General features: G+C 45.8%; 1 protein-coding gene across 1 annotated transcript in view; it reads right to left on the reverse strand.

The window, feature by feature from the left end:
* The window catches only part of LOC309357540 (uncharacterized protein), a 144,132-nt gene that overhangs the window by 92,244 nt on the left and 28,750 nt on the right, over positions 1 to 23,138 (reverse strand). Inside the window, exons 10-21 of the mRNA XM_081889719.1 lie at positions 22,598 to 22,822; positions 20,547 to 20,688; positions 19,473 to 19,596; positions 12,892 to 13,083; positions 11,597 to 11,734; positions 11,203 to 11,385; positions 10,311 to 10,505; positions 8,789 to 8,937; positions 6,897 to 7,065; positions 4,035 to 4,169; positions 1,418 to 1,570; positions 253 to 454 (exon numbers count right to left, since the gene is read on the reverse strand). Of these exons, the coding sequence (XP_081745845.1) occupies positions 253 to 454; positions 1,418 to 1,570; positions 4,035 to 4,169; positions 6,897 to 7,065; positions 8,789 to 8,937; positions 10,311 to 10,505; positions 11,203 to 11,385; positions 11,597 to 11,734; positions 12,892 to 13,083; positions 19,473 to 19,596; positions 20,547 to 20,688; positions 22,598 to 22,822 (2,007 nt within the window). The remainder of the gene's footprint in view (positions 1 to 252; positions 455 to 1,417; positions 1,571 to 4,034; positions 4,170 to 6,896; positions 7,066 to 8,788; positions 8,938 to 10,310; positions 10,506 to 11,202; positions 11,386 to 11,596; positions 11,735 to 12,891; positions 13,084 to 19,472; positions 19,597 to 20,546; positions 20,689 to 22,597; positions 22,823 to 23,138) is intronic.

A 23,138-nucleotide genomic window follows, 5' to 3' on the forward strand; every position in this document is an offset into this window, starting at 1 on the left:
GCATATCTATTTGTGGCTCTGCAATTGCACACCTTATCTTCTCAACAAGCCTGTGAGGTAGGGTAGATGGAAAGGGTTGGTTAGCACCAGCTCTCCATTTACATACTAGCAGATATTGAAAATGGATACATACTGTTCACTCACATAAGCAACAGTGTTTGCCTTTCTCTCAGAGTGGGGCATTATTATGAGATGCCCCTCTCAAGTTGTCAGCAAAGTGCCTCTAAGGAAACCATCCTTGCATTCTCTCACCTGGAGCACATGGACCTGTTGGGGAAACACGACCTGGACTGCTGCAGAAAAACCCCGGTGGGCAAGGCAGGCACCAGCTGGCATCCCGGCCTCCTTTCTGCTCATTCCATGTCCCCACCGGGCAGGGCATTTCCCTGAATTGCTTTGTGCCAGCTGGACAGTAATGCCCTGCAGGACAAGGGCCACCAAAGGGGAGGCCAGCCTTGGAAAAGAGAAAAGTGCAGCTGTAATATAATGTAGAACATGCATTTCTCAAGATTTATTGAGAAGGACCAGCCATGCCTTAAATTGGGGACAGCCCAACTCTGGAGTCAAAGCCACTACTGGAAAAGACAGAGAACTGCAATCAAAGCACCTGGACTTCTTTTTAAACCTTCCCTAGAAGCAACTGACAGTCAAAGGGCTAGTTGAATTCTCATTGGCTCAGAGGCCTTTATGAAGTCACCAATGAATTCCAGACCTTAATAAAGAATCATGTTTTCTTTAACTGCCTTCAGCCTCTGTTTTGTATGTTACATCACATCCCTCAAGTAGTTCTGAATAATATGGATCTGTTCTCTTACAGAGAACAGTTTTGAACTATTTTCTGATATTTGCACCTGTGCAACTTCCGATCATGGCTTCAGCATCTCGCTCACCCTGCAGTTGCATTGATCTACCTGCATCTCTCTTGATCGCTGAAGAATTGATGCTTTTGAATTATGGTGCTGGAGGAGACTCTTGAGAGTCCCATGGACTGCAAGAAGATCAAACCTATCCATTCTGAAGGAAATGAGCCCTGAGTGCTCACTGGAAGGACAGATCCTGAAGCTGAGGCTCCAATACTTTGGCCACCTCATGAGAAGAGAAGACTCCCTGGAAAAGACCCTGATGTTGGGAAAGATTGAGGGCGCAAGGAGAAGGGGACGACAGAGGAAGAGATGGTTGGACAGTGTTCTCAAAGCTACAAACATGAGTTTGACCAAACTGTGGGAGGCAGTGGAAGACAGGAGTGCCTGGCATACTCTGGTCCATGGGGTCACGAAGAGTCGGACATGACTAAACAACTAAACAACACCTGCATCTCTCATCCCTTGGGTCTGGGCAGAGGCATAGGTATCAGATTGCAATCTTGATAAAAAAGTGGGATATGGGAACCCAGACAGGACACCAGTTCCACACTTACCGGGGAGGCACTACTGGATCCTTGGAGACAGTAATATCCTGGCTGGCAGGGTCCTTCAGGAACTGCTAAGCCAGATTTGCTGCAGTACATGCCTGCTGGACATGGCTTGCAGGTGCTCATTCCGGTGCCACCCAATATGTTTGAGTAGGTACCCTGAATAAAACAGGCAGGAGGTATGTGGGGGGGGGGGAGCCAACACCACAAAAGAACAATGTATGTCAAAGGAGAAAGGAAAGTCAAGGCACATGCTCTGCCTGATTTTCTGTCTCCCTGACTTAAAACTATATCAAAGGTTCACCAAAATCTGATCTGCAGCCCAACCCTGTGAACATTTGACTTGTCTTTTTTTTTTTTTTAAAAAAAGGAGACATCCCCTTCCCATGTAAGAAGACCAAAGGTGTTTGAAACTGCAGGTTTGTTTCTTGAGTATGGAGATGTGGCTTTATTGTTCTTTGGATCCCAATAAGAGAAAACCATTAGGCTGCTTCAACATCTTCTGCAATTACTGCCTTCTGGTTCTTAGGGACTTGAGAATTTTGGCCAACATGGTATGACTAGGTCTGGACTGTACATCAAACTGCAGGTGTGTGAATAGTTCCATTTCTATCTGTCTGTCTGTCTGTCTTTCTGTCTGTCTATCATCAGACATAAAACAGCACTTCAGGCAAGTTTGTTCTGGATCCTGGTAAGAGTGATCACTAAAACCATGTATTTATTACAGTGACTAACAAATCAGAAAATTTAAATTCTTATAGCAAAGTGATGATGCTGTTTTCAAGGTGGAGGCTACAGTGCTCTGAGGATGGAATGCTCAGATGGCCTTCAAGCTAAGCGATGCTGGTACTATTCTCCAGGTAGAGCCATGAGGTGTTCATGTGTCCAGTGTGTACGTAAGGACAGTTTTTGCATGTACACACTGGACACATAAACACTATGGCTTCATGGACAGTACCAGCATCATGTAGGGCTTGTTCACAATTCCACTTTTCACGTGTCTAGAAAGTACCAGTGGTTTTGCCTTTGCCCCGTTGCTTTCTTCTGGGAAATCTGCTCTTTAGTGCTAAATCGGAACAAACAGCCATCTGCCGAAAACCCGGTTGCTGTTTGTTCCAAATCAGTGCCAAACCACAGGTTTCCCAGTTTGTTTGGGTTTTTTTTTGGGGGGGTGACGACAACAGGGCAAAATGAAGGTGTGGAAAAGCCCTTTGTTTCTGTGAACAAAGGCCTTTGAAGCATTGCATCCTCAAAGCTGTAAAAAGGCCACCTTTGAAACAGCAGCTGATGAAGGTGGAAGCAGAAACATTTTGCTGTAGGAATTCAATATTGCTGCACTCAGATAGCTAGTCGGGGAGAATAGTCTAGCCTAGAGCATTGCCATATGTGAGTACTCAGTACAGTCTGAATAGGCACAGCCCAGATACAAGTTGACAATATCAGTAGGAACTGGGCTTTAGACAATGTACACTGTCCAAAAAATTGCCATTTATGATTTAAACAATAGCAGCCAGAATCTGGTAAACATATATTTTCCTGTTCCTGCAAATCAGACTTTTTTAAAAAATAGATCAGGTGTTTCCCTTGAAGCAACAAGTCACTCAGACTCTTCTGGGGTCGTGCAGTTTCTCCCACACTAGAAAATAATTACCATGGGATTTGTCTGAGCACAAAAATGTTAACACGTGGATATGCATGGTGTGACATCATGCAGATCAGCGTGACATCGTTCAGATGCCAAAAACATAACACCTCGATTTATCTCACGAAAGCAGAATAAATGTTTGGTCCAGGAATCTGTTGACATATGAGTCCTAAAAGCTCCTCTTTTTGAACATGCCAACTTTAAAACTAATCCACCAATAACGGCCAGGATTTAAAAGAAGTAAATGTGCACAGAAAAGCCTGAGTAGCTGGATTCGTTTTGTTTTTTTGCTGCAAGTGAAGAGATAAGCAGCTCCCCAATTTCAAAAGTAGCTTGTCTCTTTAGCGGTAGGAACTGCTGAGGTATAAACAGGGAGCAAAACCCTGGCTACACATGCAGTCATCTTCTTTCCCTGTGACCCTTTTGGAGCTTGCTCTGGCCATAAATTTTCATCTGTGCATTTAGATTCAGAACTGAACTTTGGATTTTGAATATTCGTTATCCACTGTAGCTCTGGAATCAGTGATGAAATTTGTTTGTTTTAATTTTATTTATTTATTTTATAAAATGTATGTACTGCTTGGCTGTAAACAACAACAACACACCTCAGAGTGGTTTACAGAAGAAATAAATAAGTAAAAATAATTAAAAACAGCTATTTAAAGCATTCAAAAAAGAATTAAAATTAAAACAGTAAGCTAAAAACCAGATTCTACCTGCCTGGAGAGGCTTTCCTAAACCAAAATGTTTTTAGCCAAACTGAAAAGAGTAAAGTCAGGGTATCTGCTTGATGTCAATAGTTAGGGAGTTCCGAAGTGCGAGGTCACACTAAAAGATCAATTTCTGACAAATGTGGAATGAGTTTTATGTGGCACCTATAGCAGTGCCAGTTCCACATTTAGATAATAAAATGTGTTTTCTGGATTCCCTATGGCTTTTCTAAACTGAGAAATCTGTCACAACTCTAGAAGGTCTTACCGTTGGGCAAGGAACAGGCAGCGTACTCCGAGCTGGGCAGTAATATCCTTTGGGACAAGTCAAGGGCTTCACCAGGCCAGTGTGATTGCAAAACATCCCCGCAGGACATTCCCTGCAAGAAGACTGGGCTAGACTCTAGACAGAGGAGAGATGGAGGGAAAAAATCTGTCAGGCTTCAGATGAAAACAGGGAAGGAAAAATCTATCTGTTTTGAACCCTCCCTGTTTCTTGCTGTTTCCAATCTTAGTATCAGTTTGCTCCATTTCCACACCAGTGTGTGATTTTTATCTTTTAAGAAACTCTGCATAGAATTGTAGAGTTAAAATGGATCCCAAGCAACATAATGCCTTTTTATTTTCAGAAACATGTTCAATTCTGCATGCATCTTTCTCTGATGTTTGCATTGTTTCACACAGGTGCAGTGGCGTAGCATGGGTTGTCAGCACCCAGGGCAAGGCAAGTAATTTGCGCCCCCTAACCTGTGGATTTTAGCACTCGAGGTAGGGGCAGAGAGCTGCGAGTGCAAGCGCACCCCCCCCGATGTTGCGGCCGGTGCGGCCGCCCCCCTGTACCCCCACGCTATGCCACTGCACAGGTGTGTGTTGTTGTTACTTTGCCAGAGAACTGCATTGCAAAATTCAGAGAGGTGCACATTTTTGCCAGAAAGCTTCCTTCCAGTTTGTGTATTTCTTCAAGAAGCGCAAGTTAAGAAGGTTCTGAACGAATCTGTCCCCCATCCCTATAGATGAAATGAGAGAAGGAAAACCTAACATGTGCCCCTGCTACTCTGTTCCAAGGCTCAGCGATTCTCTAGTGGAGTGGAAGAGATTAAACTCCTCTTTTGTGTTTCTCTCGTGTGGATTGATTTGACTCACAGCCAACTAACCCATCAGCAGCTACTGCAGAGCTACTAGGAAAATCAGGGAGACATTAAGGAGCGTGAAGTGGCTAAGAATGAACAGATTACACACGAGGGGGGGAAACAGGGATGTTGTCAAGCAATTACAGTTTTTTAAAACAGATTAATCATCTGCCTTTTAAGCAATTAATCACTCAATTAATTGATGATAAATACATTAGAACATCCTATTATAGGTGCCTTTTTGAGACACTGAAGCATGGGCAGATTTACAACTTCATAATCAAAATATACCTCTCTCTGTTAGAGCTTGTAAACTATGTTGGAAAGTAGTGGACCACCAGAAAAGCCTTGGTGAGCTGGATAAGACCCATGGGCCTGCAGTTCACCAACCTGGCATTAGGCCAATCTTACTATGCTGTTTTTCAATTCCTTATTCAAGCAACACAGTGGAATTGCCTTAGGAACAAGCATGCCCTAAATCTGCAGTACTGCTGATTAAAATTTGCCTCCAACTATTAATCAAAGCAGCAGCAAAGACAAATCTAGAGTTTTTCGGATCCTGGCTATTCATCTGTTTTGTTTGACACAGCAGTGATTCAGCCCTATCTGACTGATGCTAGGGGTTAAGGAGAATGGGGATGGGGTGTCATTTAAATTCTACTCAGTATTGATCCAAAGTAGATTCCAATGTATAGTTAGCAGAGTGACAGCTTAAACACGTTGCAGGATCCCCCCAAAATAGGCCAGAGGCAATTATATTTCATCCAGCAGAGCTTTACAGCTACTGAAGGCAAATGAGCATAATGGTCACAAATCCAATACATACAGGATTGGCACTACCCATAAGAAATCCAGTTGCAGCAGACTTATACTTAAACAATAACTTCTAAGAAGTCTAAACCTTAACACTAAGCATACAGAACACCACACCAGACGGAAAAGAGATAGAAAGAGAGAGTGAAACCCAGGCTCCTTCTGACCTATTATTATTTCATTTTATATTATTGCCACCTGATGAAGAATTATCACTGAAACAGTTCATTATCCTGGAAGAACTGTTCTGTCTGCTGCTGTGCTCAGAGCACCCTTTTGTGATGTTCAGAGCACCCATCACCTCATGTTTGTAGGATATTGACTATGGAAAGGCATTCTGCCTCCATTTCAGTGATCTTTGACAGTAACTCCTACCACTCCTACCATTCCTGTTCATGGAACATTTATTTAATTCTTATTAATTTGTGACTCCATGCACATATTATATGTCTTCTGTTTATGAATTCTGAAACAGTATAGTGTTATAAAAATATTGTCAGTATATTATTAACCGAAGTCTTGCTTGTTGTTGTTCAGACTTTTCTGTTTTGCAACACGGGATTTTCTTTGCTGTTTATTATTATAGTTAGCATGACCATGACTGAAAGAGATAAGAGAACCAGTTTAAACCAGCTGTACTCAGCTTCTCTGAAGGAATAACCCAAACGTCATGAACCTTCTACTTGCTTCTTTCACACAGAGAAGCTTCCAGAACCCTCTTGAACTAAGTAAAATAGGAAACATCTTTATACATCAGAGCAATACTTTCTGTACTAAGAAATGCAAGATGACAGTGGGAAGGATATCTAGTCCACCTGCCTTCTGTGCCAAAAGGCAAAGTCATGTCCATTTTTCTGCCCTCAGTTGTCTCTGGCCCTACCCACCACTTGCATGTAGCCCATGGAAAGTTGCACCAAAAGGCATGTGAAAATTCCCTCACCCTGTTTTATAAAGTGACCAGCTAGAATTTTGTATTGAGGAATATGGATGGCGCGTGACTGTGCATATTACTGGTTGAACAGTACAGTGTTATTCTAATAATTTCTTATCTGAGTATTATTATATTGTATGGCGTTTCAGTTTTGCACATCACTTGGGGGTTCTCTTGAATATAAAGTGATCAAGACACTTCCTAAACACATTCATCCAAAAACAGCTGCAGTATCTGTAGGTCAGGTTCTGCTTACCGGCTGAAAACTCCCAGGAGGGCAGGGCTCTGGCTGGATAGCCCCTTCCAGGGTGTAGTGACCTTCCTTTGCCATCATCTGGGTGGCTGTTTTAGCAGCACCAGGGCAGAAGTAGCCGGGTTTGCAAGGCCCCGTTGGAGCTTGAGGGTTTGTCCCATCACAGTAAAGCCTAGTATTGGAGGAGAAAATGTAGTCTACATTGGAACTCTCTCATTCACCGAGCACTGAGATAATCTGCTGAGATCCTTCCCTGGGTGCTCTCAAGATCTGGCATGGGTTGGTGATGAGGTAAGGATCCCTTTGGTGGTGCCATCCTATGTATAGATCTCCCACCCCAGGGAAATTCACCTGGAAATTTTTTTGTTATCCTTTTGGCACCAGGTGAAGGATTTTTCTTTTTATTCTCACAGGCCTTTAAAAGTGCTTTACGGTCCTGAGCTTGAACTGGTTTCAGCTGCTGCTCTTAATTGCCAGTTTTTATAGAGGTGGTTACTTTATTCCATTTTATTGCATTGATTTTTATTGTTTTTCGACTCTTTGTAAACTGCCCTGGGAACCATGTGGGCTGAAGAGTCGTCTAGGAATCCCCCATAGTGAACAAGCAAGTAAATCCATAGATATGGCAAATCCGCACACCCAAAATTGTGCTCATCTTAGAAATTGATTAACTGGAATTCCGTATTATCAGCCTTTGGGACCATGGATTTCCATGGTAAAGAAGGATGAACAGACACAATTCAAATGCCTTTTTAAAATGATCCAGCACACTTATGGAGGATGCATAGTCAACAGCAAGGTCACATTCACACCATACATTTAAAACACTATGATGTCACTTTAAACAGTCATGGCTTCTCCCAAAGAACTCTGGGAGCTGAAGTTTGTTGAGGGTGCTGTGAATTGTTAGGAGACCCCTGTTCCCTTCCACTTAATGGAGGCAATGTAACTTGAGTATTGGGGAACTAGGACACACCCAAAAGGAATGTATATCACTTAAAAGGCCTGGTTTGTGAACTTTCCAGGGCCTTCTGGCCATAGCTGTCAACATTTCCCCTTTTTTAAGGGAAATTCACTTATTCTGAATAGGATTCCTTGCAAGAAAAGGGAAAAGTAGACAGCTATGCTTCTGGCTGGTGGTTGTTTGAAGGATGCCCCCCTCCGATCCTAGAGCCTTCCTGATGAACGAAGGAATTTTGGATCCAGAATATCCAAGACCATCTCCACCCCCCGAGTGCTCCATTTTGGGGCCTAACATGGATTGCCAATGGTAATATGCCCAGCAATTGATCTATGCCTGTAGAACTTCTTGCAGGCATAGCTGGAAGCTCCATGGTGGATGAAGTTCTCCTGATGATGCTCTCCTCCTCCATCATTGTTCTTGCTATTTCCATTGCTCTTTATTAGATTTCCTACCTGCCAATCACCATGAGGTCCCTGGAGGAGTTACAACAAAGTTTAAAAAGTGGGGTTTGGGGGTAAAAAGAAAATGAGGTGTTCATTCTCATATATTGATACCATGGACAGGGAAAACGAAAGAGGCGATGGTACTCTAATCCCAGTGAGTACCATCACAAGAAATGAACCGAGTTTAAAACAAAATGCAGTCAAGATAAATGCAGTCCTAAAATATCTCTCTCAGGTGCCGGAGATCCAGGTAAAGAGGAGAATCTTTAGCATTGGCAGAGATTCACCTGAACTCAGTCCTAATCCCCTCTGGGCCAGTCGATCTGGCAGCTTGATTGTTAAAGTATTTATGCAGTATATATCCACAAGCCATTATGTCGTGCATGTCACCTGGGCTTCAACCTGGGCCAGGGGTCTCTAGCCATTGCAGGTCACAGTACTATTATTGTGCAGCTAAGCGACATTCACCTATAGGATGAAGAACTCACCCAGGTGGACAATCCAAACACTGATTCAGGTGCTTCAAACCACTTGTGTTGCTGTAGGTTCCTGGAGGGCAGAGAGTGGTGATGGATGATCCAGGAAGGCAGTAGGCCCCAGGTGGGCAGATATTCCCCGTGACTCCGTCTGTGGGCTGCTGGATTTGGGGAATGGAAGAAAAAAGACTGCTCTTGACTGGATCACCGGAGAAGCTAATGAACAGCCCAAAGGTTCTGTCCTGAGACTTATATTATTATTATCAATTTGTAATGGCATAATGACAGAATAGACTTCAAAGCAGTTCACAAAGTATAAAAAGCACACTGTAAAGCAAACTGCTAAAGCTGAAATTCCTGCTTAATTAAATGCGATCAGCTTGGCTGTTCAACCAGATAGCTCTGGTTAATCTTCAGTTATGAAGTATTAATTGGTCCTGCGTTCAGGGTCCAACAATTGAAAGGTTGCTTTGAGTTCACATGGGGTGGGAAGGCTGGGCAAAGCCCCTTCCCATACTGGAAATCAGGACTAGGGAATCTTGGTTTCTACAAGGGCAGCATTCCTTTGCAGGCAAACCAACCAAGGGCCACATGGCAATAGTTGGTGGAGCCAAAGGCTGTATTTAGTGCTTTTTATATTGTAATTGTATTTTGTGAACTGCCCTGAGACCTATGGGGTCTCAGGTTTAGGGCGGTATACAAATTTAATAAATAATAACAATACTCCCCACTCAAATGAAAAAAGAAGGAAAGAACTGTATGTTGGTACAAGCACCCCAAATTTTGTCACTACTCCCGTGATTTTCTGAGTTCGTGGAACTGCAAAAGGACTTCTTCTGGAACCTATTAACATGGAAATGATAACTAAGCTCGCACTAGATTTCACTAGGATTTCCAGATTTGCATTTTGTGAAAGCTTAAATACAATGCAGAAATTAACAATAGGGAAACATTGAGGAAATTGAATAAATTGTTAAGTGAATGCCGCCACTGACACCCCTCCATTTCCATCTGGGCAAGCCAGAGTCATTGTTGTTGATGTTGTTGCGGTTGTTATTTTATTTTATACTCTGCCTTTTCCCCTGATGGGATTCAAGGTGGCTGAGAGATAAAAATATGAACATCTAAAAACATAGAAACAATAATAATTAAAAACAATTAAACACTGATAGAATTAAAACTATATACCTATATAAAGGTAAAGGGACCCCTGACCATTAGGTCCTGTCGCGGACGACTCTGATCGGCAAGCCCTAGGCTCTGTGGTTCAACCCACAGCTATATACAACCTATTAAATAGACCTGTTCAAGGACCAAGAAAGGCACCAGGATATGTAGAGCAAAGCTGGTGAGGGATGTGTCTTGGGGAGCCAGATGGAGAGGGATGCCCCTAGGCCTAAGGCCTGCTATAAATCTCTGCTATAAATTGATCATTGGCCTAGAACGAGGAATTCCACCAGCATTCTTTGGAAAGGCCAAAGAGGGAGACTTACCTCTGAAAAGACAGAAAGATCCACACAAGAGATTTACTTACTGGTGACACTGCCCTACTCCAGCAGTAGAAACCAGCCTCACACCGACCACTTGGGGTTGTCTGTCCAGGAGCACCGCAGTAAAAACCTGCTCTACATGGGCTGCAGTCTTGCAGGCCTGCCAACCCCTTCCTGTTGCCATAGGTGCCCGCCGGACAAGGCTCAGGCTGGGATTGGCCACTGACACAGAAAGACCCCTAGAAGAAGAAGAAGAAGAAGAAGAAGAAGAGTTTGGATTTGATACCCCGCCTTTCACTCCGTTTAAGGAGTCTCAAAGCGGCTAACATTCTCCTTTCCCTTCCTCCCCCACAACAAACACTCTGTGAGGTGAGTGGGGCTGAGAGACTTCAGAGAAGTGTGACAGGCCCAAGGTCACCCAGCAGCTGCATGTGGAGGAGCGGAGACGCGAACCGGGTTCCCCAGATTACGAGACTACCGCTCTTAACCACTACACCACACTGGCCCTAGAAAACAAAGCCACCATCTTATGGCCATTGGTCCCAAGATGCTGCATAGAATCTGTACTAATGGTGAACTCAATCTTTAAGTCTCAATCTCTTCTGCAGCCAAAAACAAGGGGAGGTACCAGAAGGCTTGAGAAAACCCCATGAGAAGAAGCAGAAGAAGAAGAGGAGGAGGAGGTTAAGAAAAATCCAGTAAGTGTGGAAAAATCTCCAGAATGACTTAATGAGGACAAAGCATGCTCAATGGGGCATGGGATGCTGGCTGACTGTTGGATGTGAAGGGGAAAAACAGAGAAACTGGAGTGGTGGTGGGGAATGGAATGGAGTATCTGGGGAGAGGGCATGGCTGGCTAGCTGGAACCCTGTGCAACATTCTGGTGCAGGTAATTCCCCCCCCCCCCCACCATTCCACTCTTCCCCAGCAACTTACCAATGGACACACTTTGGGTTGGGTCACAGCAACAGAGTCACAGTAGAATCCAGCTGGGCACGGTTTGCATACATCTCCTCCCCCCACAGTGGAATTATCCCAGTAGGAGCCTGGAAGGCATGGGAAAGAGAAGGGGAACCCAGTTCCTAGAGGACAGGCGTATCCAGGGGGACAAGTCCCAGTCTAAGAAAGGAAACGCATACGGAGAGTCACACACAAGTGGGCTGTTAATTGGGTGAAGTTCTCATGGTAAGGATGAAAGAATCCAGCCTGACAACACAATTAGTGAGGCAATTATAAAATCAGGAAATAGAAGGGGGGGCATGTTGCATAAGAATTCAAGGAGAACTGGGAGGGTGCATGCTTAAGGAGAAGACAGGGCATGAGTACTCACGGGCTGGGATATTCCTTGGGATTCTCGCCCTCCCCTGTAGCAGTACTTGCCCTTGGGGCACAGCAAGCACTGGTCAGCTCTGCCCAGTCCCCTCTGGCCACTGTAAGTCCCATTAGGGCACGGCCTGGCAGGTGGATGCTGGAGGCAACAAAAGGAATGAAGCTGATTCTTGAAGAAAACAACAGCCATAACACATTTGATACAGTACTTTAGAGTGTTCAGGCTCAATAAGCTCAATTCTAATTGTGCGGTTTCCTCTTCTACGACAGCTGTCCTATTAACATAGCAAAGGTAAGAAAAGTGTGTAATTATAAGAGGTGCCTGGGCTGAATAATGCAGCAAATCAGGGTTATTTGGAGGTCTTTTCTCCTCCCAAGTTGACACATGAGGTCAATCATCACCACAGGGATCAGTGTCCCTGTGAAGCCACAGAGTGCCTTGTTGCTGTTTTTCTTTACCACCTTCTTCTTCTTTTTGTACAGAATAGCTGTGCATTTTTATATCACTCTTTATTTCTGTGCAAGAAATGAGGCTGTCCAAAATATTGCCTGGTTGTTTGTTTAGCACAGCAGTGGAGCATTGTGATATAGATATAGATATAGATATAGATGTTGATATAGATATATAGTTAAAGGTTGAATTTAACTGTTGTTGTTGTTTTAAAAAAACCTACATTGTTCTGCTTTAACAAAAAGGACCCCACAGCTCTTCAGAGTCCTACAGGCAGTGTTCTAGACAGTGTTCTGTTGTACAATTTATATCGGAGGCCTATGGCTTATTGAAGATCTCAGACAAGGCTTACAAATCTTATTGCAATGCATCAGAAATTAGGGTCAGTGTGAAACTGCATATACGTATATATCTCCAAGAGATCATAGAGGAAAGCAAATTTCTTTTTATTTCCATCTATTTGTCTACAATCTGATAATCTTAATCCACTCTGGAGGGGCTCCCATGTCTGTAAATTCCATCCACTTTGGCCAAAAAGTGAAACAGTTATAGCAATTTCTTGATTTCTCTATCATAGTGAACCAGGAGACACAGAGCACCTCAAGAGCCAAACTATACTTTGAATAGGAGATTCCACAGAGTGACTCAGAAAGAAACTGGAATTTTAAAAAAGTGGAAACCTTCATGGGTGCCCTAACACATACAGGCATCAGGTTGGCAACTCCTGCTCTAGACCCGTAGGCATTGAGCTCTCTGTAGCAATTTTATTCCATGGCATCCCAGCATAGAGAATCATAGGAAAAGGGGAAAACAGTAAGTAAAGATGATCGAAACAAAGTACTTACAACATCACCGCGTGGGCAATAGTAACCTCTTGGGCAGGCATGGCCACTAGCATTTGGAGCAGCTGTCAATCCTTCAGGGCAAAGCAGACCTGCTGGGCAGACCATCGTAAGGAGCATAACCTCCCTGCTGGTGTTGATGTGTGCACAGTAATGCCCAATGAGGCAGGGTGAGCAAGAGGTGGATCCAGGGTCCTGCACAAGAGGAGGAGGGGATTATCATTGTAGCATCATTTTAAGCTCAGAGCTGGATTAATGTTGACCTACCTTTCAGGGTTGTTGGAAGGATTCCCTAGGCGACAATAGGATAGTCTGTTGAAATGTGACCCAATTCACTCACCAAGGATGGCATCAGTTAGGGCCAGTGCCAGCAATCAAATTCATATTCTGTGGCGTTAGACCCAGAAGTGCCATCAGGGCAGGACTTTAGAGTTGATGTCAAGGCCCTACTAAGCAGAATGAGCAGAAGGCTCAAGGATGAAAACCCACTTCACCAGATGTGTTCAGTGAAGCAGACTTTGGTCCACAAAACTTATGGACTCTCCTGTATGTGAGTGTCTGAAGGCCCTGCTCCTTCCTGCCACTCACCATCTGGCCTGGGGCGGGGCCTGAAGCCTCATAAAGGACTGCTGGACTCTGCTGCCCGGGAGGACTCTCCTGTATGTGAGTGTCTGAGGGCCCTGCTCCTTCCTGCCACTCACCATCTGGCCTGGGGCGGGGCCTGAAGCCTCATAAAGGACTGCTGGACTCTGCTGCCCGGGAGGACTCTCCTGTATGTGAGTGTCTGAGGGCCCTGCTCCTTCCTGCCACTCACCATCTGGCCTGGGGCGGGGCCTGAAGCCTCATAAAGGACTGCTGGACTCTGCTGCCCGGGAGGACTCTCCTGTATGTGAGTGTCTGAGGGCCCTGCTCCTTCCTGCCACTCACCATCTGGCCTGGGGCGGGGCCTGAAGCCTCATAAAGGACTGCTGGACTCTGCTGCCCGGGAGGACTCTCCTGTGTGAGTGTATGGGGTCCTGCTCCTTCCTGCCACTCACCATCTGGCCTGGGGCAGGGCCTGAAGCCTCATAAAGGACTGCTGGACTCTGCTGCCCGGGAGGACTCTCCTGTATGTGAGTGTCTGAGGGCCCTGCTCCTTCCTGCCACTCACCATCTGGCCTGGGGCGGGGCCTGAAGCCTCATAAAGGACTGCTGGACTCTGCTGCCCGGGAGGACTCTCCTGTATGTGAGTGTTTTTTTGGGTCCTGCTCCTTCCTGCCACTCACCATCTGGCCTGGGGCGGGGCCTGAAGCCTCATAAAGGACTGCTGGACTCTGCTGCCCGGGAGGACTCTCCGGTGTGAGTGTATGGGGTCCTGCTCCTTCCTGCCACTCACCATCTGGCCTGGGGCAGGGCCTGACGGGCCTCACTAGAACAGTTGCTGTCACTGCTGGAGGGCTGCAGAGTGCTTTTAAAATGTTTTAAAATTTTTATTTTGAATTTTTTGTATGTGGGGGGGGGGGCGGTGGATGTTTATTGGGCCTGGGAATTTGTTTGATTTTATGTTTTTGTAATTTTTGTAATTTTTATTGTTTTTTGTTTGTATTGTTGTATTTGTGTGGTTTTTTTGTTTTGTTTTTTAAAGGGGTTATTTTGCTCTTAAGGGGAGGGGTCAGGGCTGCCGGGGAATGGGCCCCAGCCCACAAAATGGCTGGGATATGTTTCACAGGGGGGAATGCACTGGGACAACCGATCTCAGTGATCACGGGTAGGAGGAGGAGTTACGCTAAGACCAGACCATGTCATTACAGAGGAGGCAGGTTTAGTCGTTGTCTGAGGACTATCCCTGCCTCTGGGTCTGGTCCTGACCGGATGAATACTAGAATCAGCAAGGGATACCCACATGACCTGAAAGTGTTGCTGTGCAATGCCAGGTCAATGATTCATAAGACCACTGCCATCCATGACTTGATCATGGATGGAGGACTTGACCTGGCATGTGTAACAGAGACTTGGTTGGATGAAGCAGATGGGCCTGTCCTTGCCGCTGCTTGTCCACCAGGTTTCTCTTACGCACAGCAACCCAGGTCATGTGGGCGGGGAGGGGGGGTTGCAGTGATTTTTAGGAAGTCATTAGTTTGCACCAGGCGTCCTATTGGGAAGACCCAGTTTTCTGAGTGCATGTTCTGGAAGTTGGGCAATAGGGGCAGTACAGGATTCCTTTTGGTGTACCGACCTCCCCGCTGCACCAAGGATTCCCTGCCCGAGCTGCTTCAGGTCGTGGCGGATGTTCTCCTGGAGACACCTAGCTTGGTCGTCCTAGGGGATTTTAACATCCATGCCGACACGACCTTACAAGGGGCCGCTCGGGACTTCGTGGAAAGCATGGCCTCCATGGGGCTGTCCCTGAATAAGTCTGGCCCAACCCATAGCCGCGGACATGCCTTGGACCTGGTGTTTACCTCTACGGATGTTGGTGATCTGACACTAAGTAAAAGTGAAACGAAAGAAGTGCCATGGTCAGACCACTTCCTGGTGCAACTAGACTTCTCTGCGACCCATCCCCTCTGCAGGGAGGTGGGACCGATTCGGATGGTCCGCCCCCGCCACTTAATGGATCCAAATGGTTTCCAGAGAGTGGTAGGGGATGCTTTATCCCATGTTGATGGCCTTTCAGCCGATTCCCTGGTGGCCCGCTGGAATGTGGAGTTAACCAGGGCTATTGACTGTTTGGCTCCAAAGCGCCCTCTCCGATTGCATGAAGCCCGGAGAGCCCCGTGGTTTTCCACAGATCTGAGGGCAATGAAACAATCGTTGAGACGGCTAGAGCGCCGGTGGCGGATAACTCATTCTGAATCTGACCGGACACGGGTTAGAGCTCAACGTCGAGCCTACCAAGTGGCGATAGCGACGGCGAAGAAGACTTTCTTCACCGCCTCTATTGCATCTGCAGAAAACAGCAGCAGGAGACTCTTTCAGGTGGTTCACAATCTAGCGGAACCACCTGTAACATCGGGGCCCAGTACGGGCCACATGTTCTCCTGCAATGATTTTGCAAATTTTTTTGCAGATAAAATCGCTCAGGTTCGGGAAGAAGTAGACTCCACCGTGGGAGCAGGGCCGGGGCGGGAGAGTGCTAGAGTCCTGTCTGGTCAAGTTGTGTGGGATCAATTTCAATCTGTTACCTCCGAGGATGTGGACAGGCTGCTTGGACGAGTGAAGCCAACCACCTGTCTCCTGGATCCTTGCCCATCCTGGCTTATAAAAGCTAGCCGGGAAGGACTGGGCGATGGGCTTCGTGGGGTGGTGAATGCTTCCCTCCGTGAGGGAGCCTTCCCAGACCCGCTGAAAGAGGCGGTTATCAAACCGCTTCTTAAAAAACCATCTTTAGATGCGGCCACGATGGCCAATTATCGCCCAGTCTCAAACCTTCCATTCTTGGGCAAGGTGATTGAGCGAGTGGTTGCTGAACAACTCCAGGCACGCCTGGAAGAAGCGGACCATTTGGATCCCTTCCAGTCGGGATTCAGGCCTCATCATGGGACTGAAACTGCCTTGGTCGCACTGGTTGATGATCTCCGGCGGGCTAGGGACAAAGGTGAGAGCTGTTTCCTAGTTCTGCTGGATCTCTCAGCGGCGTTTGATACCATCGACCATGACATCCTTCTGGACCGTCTTGGGGGGCTGGGAGCTGGGGGCACTGTCATACAGTGGTTCCGCTCCTTCCTCCTGGGCCGTGTTCAGAAAGTGGTGGTGGGGGATGAGTGTTCAGACCCCTGGCCGCTCACTTGTGGGGTGCCTCAGGGTTCTGTCCTCTCCCCCATGCTTTTCAACATCTACATGCAGCCGCTGGGAGGGATCATCAGGAGGTTTGGGCTGGGTGTTCATCAGTATGCAGATGATACCCAGCTCTACCTCTCTTTTAAATCAGAACCAGTGAAGGCGGTAAAGGTCCTGTGTGAGTGTCTGGAAGCGGTTGGAGGATGGATGGCGGCTAACAGATTGAGGTTGAATCCTGACAAGACAGAAGTACTGTTTTTGGGGGACAGGAGGCGGGCAGGTGTGGAGGATTCCCTGGTCCTGAATGGGGTAACTGTGCCCCTGAAGGACCAGGTGCGCAGCCTGGGAGTCATTTTGGACTCACAGCTGTCCATGGAGGCACAGGTCAAATCTGTATCCAGGGCAGCTGTTTACCAGCTCCATCTGGTACGTAGGCTGAGACCCTATCTGCCTGCGGACTGTCTTGCCAGAGTGGTACATGCTCTGGTTATCTCCCGCTTGGACTACTGCAATGCGCTCTACGTGGGGCTACCTTTGAAGGTGACCCGGAAACTACAACTAATCCAGAATGCGGCAGCTAGACTGGTGACTGGGAGTGGCCGCCGAGACCATATAACACCGGTCTTGAAAGACCTACATTGGCTCCCAGTACGTTTCCGAGCACAATTCAAAGTGTTGGTGCTGACCTTTAAAGCCCTAAATGGCCTCGGTCCAGTATATCTGAAGGAGCGTCTCCTCCCCCATCGTTCTGCCCGGACACTGAGGTCCAGCTCCGAGGGCCTTCTGGCGGTTCCCTCCCTGCGAGAGGCCAAGTTGCAGGGAACCAGGCAGAGGGCCTTCTCGGTGGTGGCACCCGCCCTGTGGAATGCCCTCCCACCGGATGTCAAGGCGATGGACAACTACCTGACATTCAGAAGACATCTGAAGGCAGCCCTGTTCAGGGAAGTTTTTAATATGTGACATTTTAGTGTATTTTTCATTTCTGTTGGAAGCCGCCCAGAGTGGCTGGGGAAACCCAGCCAGATGGGCGGGGTACAAATAATAAATTATTATTATTATTATTATTATTATTATTATTATTATTATTATTATTATGTCACAATAAATGCGTGGCTCTTTAAGGTGCCACAAAACTCTTCATTGTTTTGGCTATGACAGACCAGCAAGGCTGCTCCCTACAGTGAGAAACAAGGCCTTTCCTTTGGGCAGCCTTTTGGAATTGGTGGGGAATTGTGTCCCTCACCCAACCTTGCTGAGTGCTTTTGCACTCAGGTCAGGCTTGTGGGCTTTCCATAGTCATCTAGCCGACCACTGTAAGATCTGAATGCTGCCCTAGATGGGCCTTTGACCTGATTCAGCAGAGCTCTTCTGATATTCCGATATGGAATGCGGTGCAAATGACAACTGGTACCATTGCCCTAAGTTCAGTCTCCTAGCAGCTCCTGCAAAACGAAGCAGGGAGAAGTTGCAAATGAGCAGATTGATGTTTCTTCCTGAATCTCCCTTGCTTGGATTTCAAGACCGTTATTTCTGCTTCCTCTATAGCCTCTACAGTATGCTCCCTTAAGCCTGCCTCCAATCGCTTGTCGACCTGCCTCTCGATTTTAAAGCAGGTCTAGCCTTGTTTTTCCCCTAGAAATAATCCCGGCGAGTCTTACTTACTCAACTTACAGCCCAGGTAAAAAGACAAAACAGGTGAGACAATCTATGCCTGTCTATCACAGGGCTCTAACTCATCATTCATTCCATATCTCTGATCGCAAAAATGGTTCTTCTAAAATGATAAATTGCCCACATTCTGAAGCTGCAGAAAAGTAGCCTGGATGGGAACAATACATGCATATAACAGAGAGTGAAAGTGTTTTGTTTTTGTTCTCCATCAGTATGGAAATGTTTCTCATCACAATTTAGCCACAGAGTTTGCCATTTGCTTGTTAGAAGACCCATGCTGCTCATCTCCAATTTTGTGGCTTTAACATTCCTTTTCTTTTCTTTCCTTTCTTCTTTTTAAAAAATCTTTGATGGCAAAATGAACGTTCAATTGAATTGTAGTTTCTACCCTCCCCAGGAGCCAACCAGGAATAGTAAAATATGCTTCCTTCTTTTCTGGAGTTTTTACCTTCCCGACAACGAGGAGGAGAAAATAGTCCAAATGACACATTTCTTCAAAATGGCAAGTGGCCAGCTGGGTGACCAGACCCTATTAAAAATCACAGCAATTTCTATGTCTGCTGTAATGTATCTTTAAAAAAACACCCCAACCCTCCTATGATTTGCATTAATGATTATGGATGGGTTACTAGAACACTGTAGAGCTAGTTCTATGCTGTGGGTGGGCCTGCTTGCTAAAACACAGCCTTCAAGACCATTGCCTCCCCAGTTGCAAAAATGGACCCAGAGATGGTCGCTTTTCATCTGTTACCATGAAACAATCTAAACAAAGGCCACCTGGTATAGCCTGGCTGCAGTTAGTCAACTGTAAAAATTGATCATAATTTTAATGCAAATTTATCCTAATATTATTGTATGCAATTTTATTTAATATACGTACTTTTGCAAAGCAATTTCCCTTAATATAATTCATTTGTATATCTTATTTTTACCAGTACATGCATTTTAATGCAAACTTTTACCCTAGCATATGCATTTTTCTACCTGTTACTCAGCAGGAGAAAATGCATTGCAAAATTCAAAGAATTTCAACTCTTAAAGGATGGTTGTGTTTCAGTTTGCCTACTGTTTTTAGGTAGGTTCGAACTGAACCAAATTTATCCTCCACCCCTATAAAGTCATTCCCATTGCCTAAGAAATCTGGTGGTACTTACTGAAAATTGGCCAGCTCCACATGCATACGGAGTTATGGTGCCCAATTCAGGGCAGTGATACCCTCCAGGGCAGGGTATGCAGTCACTAGTTGATTTTGCTCCTTGTTCTGAATGGTAAGTCCCCCTACATAAGGAAGAAGGAGAAGACAGAAGACAGTTACCATTAAGATCAGCAGGGGAAGGGGAGATTCATCAGTGCTGCCATCTGGTGGCAAAAAGGGACCCTCTGCTTTGTGGTGTGGGCTTCCTGCTCTCCCTTTCCACTACCCTCAAGTGGGGTTGCCTCATTTCCTTTATTAGCACCACAATGAGATCTGCAATTATTGTCCTTTTAAAAATGGTCCAGAGTTCACAGGAGGGCATGGGGCACAGAAATGCTTCTGGGTTTAATAAGTTTGTAATATAAAGTGAGGGACGCGGGTGACGCTGTGGGTTAAACCACAAAGCCGAGGACTTGCCGATCAGAAGGTTGGTGGTTCAAATCCCCGCGACGGGGTGAGCTCCCGTTGCTCGTTCCCAGCTCCTGCCAACCTAGCAGTTTGAATGCACGTCAAAGTAGATAAATAGGTACTGCTCCGGCGGGAAGGTAAACGGCGTTTCCGTGTGCCACTCTGCTTTGCCAGAAGCAGCTTAGTCATGCTGGCCACATGACCCAGAAACTGTATGCCGGCTCCCTCGGCCAATAAAGTGAGATGAGTGCCGCAACCCCAGAGTCGGTCACAACCGGACTTAATGGTCAGGGGTCCCTTTACCCTTTACCTAATATAAAGTGACTGTCTAAAACTAGGTGTCTTTTTATTTTTTTATTTTTTAAAAGACAAAGATGGAAAGTTTTTGCACTAGGAAGCTCCTATGTCATTGACTCAATATTGTAGCTCACCTAGCATTATAATTAATCTATTGTGCTTCATGTTACAATATCAAAGTATTGTCCAGTATGGGTCGTATCCAATAGTAGTCATGTTCAGAGTAGACCCACTGAAATTATTGAACACAACTAACTTGGATCTTTTAATTCCAATGGGTCTACTCTGAGTAGCAAGTAATTGGCTTCGTTCTTCTTCCTTTACTTACGGTGGGCAGAGCACTGGTTTGGCAGTTCCTTCTGGGCAGTAAGCTCCTCTGGGGCAAGCGACACAGTCATCCATTTTACCATTCCCAAGCCTGGTGCTGAAGGTCCCTTCTGGGCAAGGGAACTGAGTGCTTGTCTGAGTACCTTTCCCAAAGAGAAAGAGGGAACAAGGCAAAGCAAATGCAAAAGAAAGCTATCTTGAATGAAGTAAACTAAATAGTTCATTGGCAGAAGCAGATTATTGTCACCAGTGATATTTCTAGCCTGCTTTTCTGCCAGGGAACTCAATGGGGTTCCTGGTGACCTCTCATCTAGGCACTGATCAGACACAGGCCTACTTTGCAAGGTTGTTGCATCATGTGTTCTCAGACCGTGCTCATGAATCAAGCTTTGTTTGATAAGATAGTCAGTCCAAGTGGGACCTGCAACAAAATGTTATAGTATAGGCTGCTCCTGTTCAGGGTTCCAGCCAGTCAGTCAGTCAGTCAGCCAGCCAGCCAGCCAGACCTTTCCCTTTCTCAGGATACTGTATTCCACCACCCTATTTTCCTCTCCAAGAGACACAGAGACACTGTAGTCCCTGAGAATGCTGAATCCTTATTGGGCTGTTTTGATTCCCTACCACCACCACTCTCCAATTGTCTTTTTCCTCCCAAAGTGCTTTGAAGCATTTCAGACTGTGCCATTCCTTCAACCCTTGTGTACAGAAGGTGCCATTTTGACAACACAAAGCATCAGAACTTGGAGACTTGCTAAATTTGCTATTAGCTGGTGGGGTAACTGAGAGATATATCCTCAAAGGAGAAGAGTCATGACTCAACCAAAGTAGGAAATCCCAGGCTCAAATCTCCTAATTGATCAGTCTTAGGGAGTGGAACTGTGAAAGCCCCCATCCCAGCTGAGATCCTAGGGGAGCAGCTGACCCTTAGACAAGGCAACTCTGGGATAGACACATCAAAAGTCTGTTCAGAGCTAGGCATATTCTCACACTAGGAGAGGAAAGGGCTATTGATGATTACAAGTCATGATGGCTATGCTTTGCCTTCATGGTCAGAAGCAGTAATGCTTCTTTATACGAGTTGCTTGAAACTGCAGGGTGTGTGTGTTTGCTCTTGTGCTTGGGTCCTGGTTGAAGGTTTCCCATAGGCATCTGGTTGGCCACTGTGAGAACAGGATACTGGAATGAAATGGGCCATTGGCCCCATCCAGCAGGGCTGTTCTTACATTCTTATCAAGAGCATTCCTAAATTTGAGGCTGCCCAAAGCTGCAGCATGCCATATTGGCCGCGTGTCTTACTCATTTCCAGTTATGGCTGTTCTCGGGAGCCAAGACATTCAGCTAGGCACAACATAGGTCTGGCACAGCAAGGCAGCTCTTGTGTGTCCTTATGCATGAGTTAACTAAAGCGTTGGCAGCAAGCTAGAACAGTGGAAGGCATTTGGAATTGCAAAGACTCATAACGTATCCCCAGTTTTCATATCCATGTGTATTTGAAATGCCTGGTGGGTGAAAATATAAGCTCAACCCTCTTGAGTGTGTGTCTTGATGCTTCTCTTGGACCCAAGCCCTCTTATTTATTTATTTTTAAAAAAATATTATTAATTTTATAACACAAATAAACACAAACAGGAAAACAAACAATAGAAACAGATTCTTGCCTTATCCTTATTTTTTCTAAACATTATTAGGTGGGCTTCCGCAAGTCCCCCCTATCTGAATTTCATTTTACCTCATCTTTAGCAGTTTACATATATCATAATTTCTAACCAATTTTTTTATCACACTTACTTTAACCATAAAAATCTTCACAATTTATCACTTGCAAATAATACTATTTTAAAATGCACTATCTTCTACTTCTAACCCTGCAGCCTAAATCCACTTCCAAAGCTATTCTAAGAGGACCCTCTTAGGGGCCCTGATCCTGCCAAGCCCTGAATTGGTCCTAATTTACTGGCAAGCACACATTCTCCACAAAAAGGGCACTGGGAAAACATCAGTTGTGACCAAGGGTATGAAAAACAGATAGCAACCTGGTCAATTTCTCCTTACCTTCTGGACAGAAGTGACCAGCACTGCAGCTTCCAGAGGGTCCGTGAGCCCCTGCCATGCAGAACCATCCTGCTGGGCATGGAACACACTCATCTTCAGCAGCTAATCCAGTCTTGTTGCTCCATGTGCCAGGGGCACATTTGTACTGGGTTGGGTGCTTGGTTCCTGGTGGACAATAGTGACCAGCTGGGCAGGGGACAGGGGGCTTCTGCTTCCCTCCTGAGCCTGCAGAAAGACAGATGGGCCATCAGCAGTGAAGCCCAGCCTAACACATGTAATCAAGGTCAGCTGCCCTGGTCAGAACTGCAGCTAAAGCCTGAGTGGGGAGCTGATATGAGAGAAAGGAATAGCTAGCTCTTGAAACAAGTCAGGGATGGGAAGCATCTTCAGCCTGAGGGCTGCATTCCTTTCTTGGAACCATTCTCAGGGCCACACACCAGTGGTGGTGGGGCAATGAATGTAGAAGGATCAATGAATATAAATTTTGCCTTTCTAAAGTAGGCTAGTTCCTATGCACACTCCCCTCTCTATCCTCCATCCA

This window comes from Podarcis melisellensis (assembly GCF_964234715.1).
Source record: "Podarcis melisellensis genome assembly, chromosome: 15".
NCBI lineage: Eukaryota > Metazoa > Chordata > Lepidosauria > Squamata > Lacertidae > Podarcis > Podarcis melisellensis.